At 45.2% G+C, this 4,091-nt stretch overlaps 1 protein-coding gene across 1 annotated transcript; it reads right to left on the reverse strand.

Annotated features, from left to right (window-relative positions):
• Window positions 1-334: 334 nt before the first annotated feature.
• Window positions 335-3,265, reverse strand: LOC147964992 (uncharacterized). Its single transcript, XM_087530238.1, has 4 exons — window positions 3,054-3,265; window positions 2,323-2,780; window positions 857-1,068; window positions 335-685 (listed from the first exon to the last, which is right to left on the reverse strand). Exons 1-4 carry the CDS (start codon window positions 3,263-3,265, stop codon window positions 335-337), a joined length of 1,233 nt encoding a protein of 410 aa, XP_087386364.1.
• Window positions 3,266-4,091: the final 826 nt, after the last annotated feature.

A 4,091-nucleotide genomic window follows, 5' to 3' on the forward strand; every position in this document is an offset into this window, starting at 1 on the left:
TTAAGGTGTCCACTATGACCCAGATTGCATCATTTCCTCTCTGAGTCTTAGGCAATCCCGTAATGAAATCCATACAAACGTCATCCCATGAAACCGGCAGCGGTTGCATGAGTCCGGCTAGCTTCTGATGCTCTGCCTTCACCTTGTTGCATATATCGCAATAGGGCACAAAATAGGCAATGTCTTTCTTCATTCCATCCCACCAAAATATTTTTCTAAGGTCCTCATACATTTTTGTGCCTCCCAGATGAATGGAATATGAGGATTCATGTGCTTCCGACGCGATTTTCTTCTTTAAGTCCGGTTGATTGGGTACACAAATCCGTCCACGGAATCAGAGAGTACCGAATTTGTCCTCGGAGAAATTTGGGGTCTGCCCTACCATCAGGCTCTTGGCACGCTTCTGCAATTTGATGTCAGCTGGCTGGGCCTTGCGGATCTCTTCCTCAAGTGTGGGGGTAATTTCCAAAATATTAGCGAGGCCAGCATCCACTATGACCAGGTTGAGCTGAGCGATCTCCTCTTGGAGTTTGAGAGGCAAGGATATCGATATGACATTTAAGCTGACAGGCTTTCGACTAAGGGCATCGGCAACCACGTTGGCCTTTCCCGGGTGGTAATTTATTCCAATATCGTAATCCTTGACCAACTCTAGCCATCTTCGTTGATGGAGATTTAAATCCGGCTGAGTAAATATGTATTTAAGGCTTTTATGATCGGTAAAAATTTGGCACCTTTTTCTAATGAGGTAGTGTCTCCAAATTTTTAGCGCATGAACCACCGCAGCCAATTCCAAATCATGAGTAGGATAATTTCCCTCATGGGGTCATAGCTGTCGCAATGCATATGCTACTACCTTGCCATCTTGCATAAGTATGCAACCGAGGCCTTGCCTGGAGGCGTCACAATACACATCAAAGCTGCGATAAATGTCTGGGAGAGTCAATACAGGTGTGGTTGTCAGCTGTATCTTTAGCTCATTAAAACTTTTCTCACAGTCCTCTGTCCATTCAAACTTCTTATCCTTTTTGAGCAGTTCCGTCATGGGTTTAGCAATCTTGGAAAACCCTTTAATGAAACGACAGTAATATCCAGCTAATCCGAGAAAACTCCGGATCCGTGTCACTGTCGTGGGCGGCAACCAATCGAGCACATCTTTTACTTTGCTCGGGTCCACGGCTATACCCTCAGCGGATAGTACATGTCCGAGAAACCCAAATTGCTTGAGCCAAAACTCACATTTACTGTATTTGGCGTAAAGCTGATGGTCGCGGAGTCGTTGTAGCACTGCTCGGAGGTGATCCTTGTGCTTGTCTTCACCCTTGGAGTAAATGAGGATGTCATCAATGAAGACTACCATGAATTTGTCGAGGAAGTCCATGAATACTTTGTTCATCATATGCATGAAGGAAGCAGGGGCATTGGTGAGACCAAAGGACATCACTATATATTCATAAAGACCGTACCGAGTAGTGAATGCGGTCTTAGGAATATCTTCCTTTTTAATTTTGAGCTGATGATATCCGGTCCGTAAATCGATCTTAGAGAATACCTTAGCCCCATTGAGCTGATCAAACAAATCATCAATCCTTGGCAGCAGATATTTATTTTTGATGCTGGCCTCATTCAGCTGGCGGTAATCTACGCACATGCGGAGGCTGCCATCCTTTTTGTCCACGAAAATAGCGGGTGATCCCCATGGTGAAGAGCTGGGAAGAATATATCCTTTTTGGAGCAGTTCATCAAGCTGTTTCTTTAGCTCCACTAATTCTGATGAAGGCATCCGGTAATACTTCTTGTATAACGGTGCAGTTCCGGGCACAAGATCTATTGCAAATTCCAGTTCTCGGTTTGGTGGCATGCCTGGCAGTTCTTCTAGAAATACATCAGGGTACTCGCTGACCACATGAATTAATTCCAACTCAGCCACAGTGGTGAAAACCAATTCTTGCTTGGATATATTCTTGCGAGCATAGAATTTGGTAGTCTGCCCATTTAGACTGGTCAAAGTGACTTCTCGTGTTGCGCAGTTTATACAAACTTGATATTGGGTCAACCAATTCATACCCAATATAATTTCCAACTTTTCAGACTCAATAATTATCAGAGAGGTTGGAAAGTAGACTCTATTGATATTGATTTCCAGATCATGGCATACCATGTTGCTCTTGATTAGATATCCCAGGGTTTGTACCAGCATATTTTTGCCCAAAAGTGTACAAGGAAATTGGTTTTGGGCAGTAAAACTCCGAGAAATAAAAGAATGGGAAGCCCCAGAGTCAAATAAAATTACGGCAGGTATGTCATTAACAGAAAACATACCAATGACGACTTCGGGGTTCTCTTGTGCTTCATCGGCTGAGAGATGATGCACGTGCCCAGTAATGTTTTGCTGGGTCGGGCATGACTCTATAAAGTTGACTTGTGGCCTGAATGGGGCATTCGCCTTGTTGTTCTTGGGGCACTGTTTGGCATAATGTCTGTTCTGCCCACAAATGAAGCACGAATTGTTGCGCTGACGCTCATCACGTATTGGGTTGGTCACGACATTCTTGACTTGAGTGATGGTCTTGTTAACATTCTGTTGCCAATTGGTCTTGTATTCCACCTGAGGCTGCTGCCAGGTTCGAGCCTTTTGCACTGGTTGCCCATCCTTCTTTGGCTCAAACTTATGCTTGTTGTCATTGTTGGCAGGCCTATTATCTGATATAAGCTTGTGCTCCCGTTCAGCAATGAAAGCCTTGTTTACCAGAGTTTGGAAATCTAGGAAGTCAAACATACTGAGAGTACACCGGAGTTGCGGATTTAAGCCTCCAAGAAATCTGTCAATCTTCCTTTCTGCGGTGGCCACGTCATAAAGGGAGTAACGGGCCAGGTGATTGAATTTTTGCAAATATTCATCCATAGACTGATTTCCTTGGACGAGTGCGAGAAATTCACGCTGCTTAACCTTCATAACTCCAGTAGGGATATGATGTTTCCGGACTGATCCTTAAATTTTTTCCCAGGTGATTTCTTCATCAGCAGGCCAAATGGCTTTTGTATTTTCCCACCATATGGCAGCAGCGCCTTCAAGATAATGAGTTGCAAATGCAACTTTATCATTTTCTTCAGTACGAGCAATCTCAAGCTTTTTCTCAATGGTACGCAACCAATCGTCTGCATCCAATGGGTCAACAATCTGACTGAAATTGGGTGGCTTGGTCCTTTGAAAATCTGACAGCTTTGAGTAATGACCGTTCTGATTTCCATTCTGTCCAACCATAGCTTGCACACTTCTTAATATTTCAAGCAGATCATTGTTCCTTGTTTCCTCAAACATACGTAGAATTTGCTCGGTGGAGGGCGGATTTGGCGGTGGAGGCGGTGGCGGAACGTACGGCTCGGGAGAATGTCCTGCCTGTCGTGCGGAACGACGAACAGGAGTTCCCTCACGAACGTTGCTACTGATGCCTCCCCGCGTCATCCTATTGTGGATTTTTTCCAAGACAACGCAATCGAGATGAGAAACATCCAAGAATAAATTTGGGGAATAGCCAGCGACAAATCCCAGAAGAAAGCAAAAGAGAGAAGAAAATACGGCGAATAAAGTCCCAATATAATTATACATAGGCTCATACATGAATGATAAACAACATGACAGGTTCAACTACTCTCATACATGCAACGAAACATCATGACTCGTACGACTACATCCGTACATCATCCGGACGACTGTGAATACTCCGAGGTACTACTGCTCTGCTGGTGCTGCGGTGTCCTCCCCTGAAGCGGACTCGGATCCTGAACTGACATGGTTAACAGAAACCTCCGGGCTAAAGGTAACACGACGACGCTGCCTCGAGGGCTCTCCCTCAGGGGCAGGGGCAGGATCAAGCATCGGGGCTGCAAGAGTGGTGATAAGTGAAGCCCACTCGGTAGGAGTACTGAGAGGGTTCACCGTCGAGGTGCCTGAGCTACTCGGGGGAGTAACCGGTGAAACAGGGGAACTAGAACTGGCTGGAATATAGGGAGTAAATCCCAGAGAAGATGGAGTAGTGGCAGATCTAGTAGTGACTAAAGCAGCGGCTAAAGCAGTACGGACATGAGTC

Source organism: Triticum urartu, chromosome 6A (genome assembly GCF_056163025.1).
Source record: "Triticum urartu cultivar PI428250 chromosome 6A, HENAU_Tu73, whole genome shotgun sequence".
Lineage (NCBI taxonomy): Eukaryota > Viridiplantae > Streptophyta > Magnoliopsida > Poales > Poaceae > Triticum > Triticum urartu.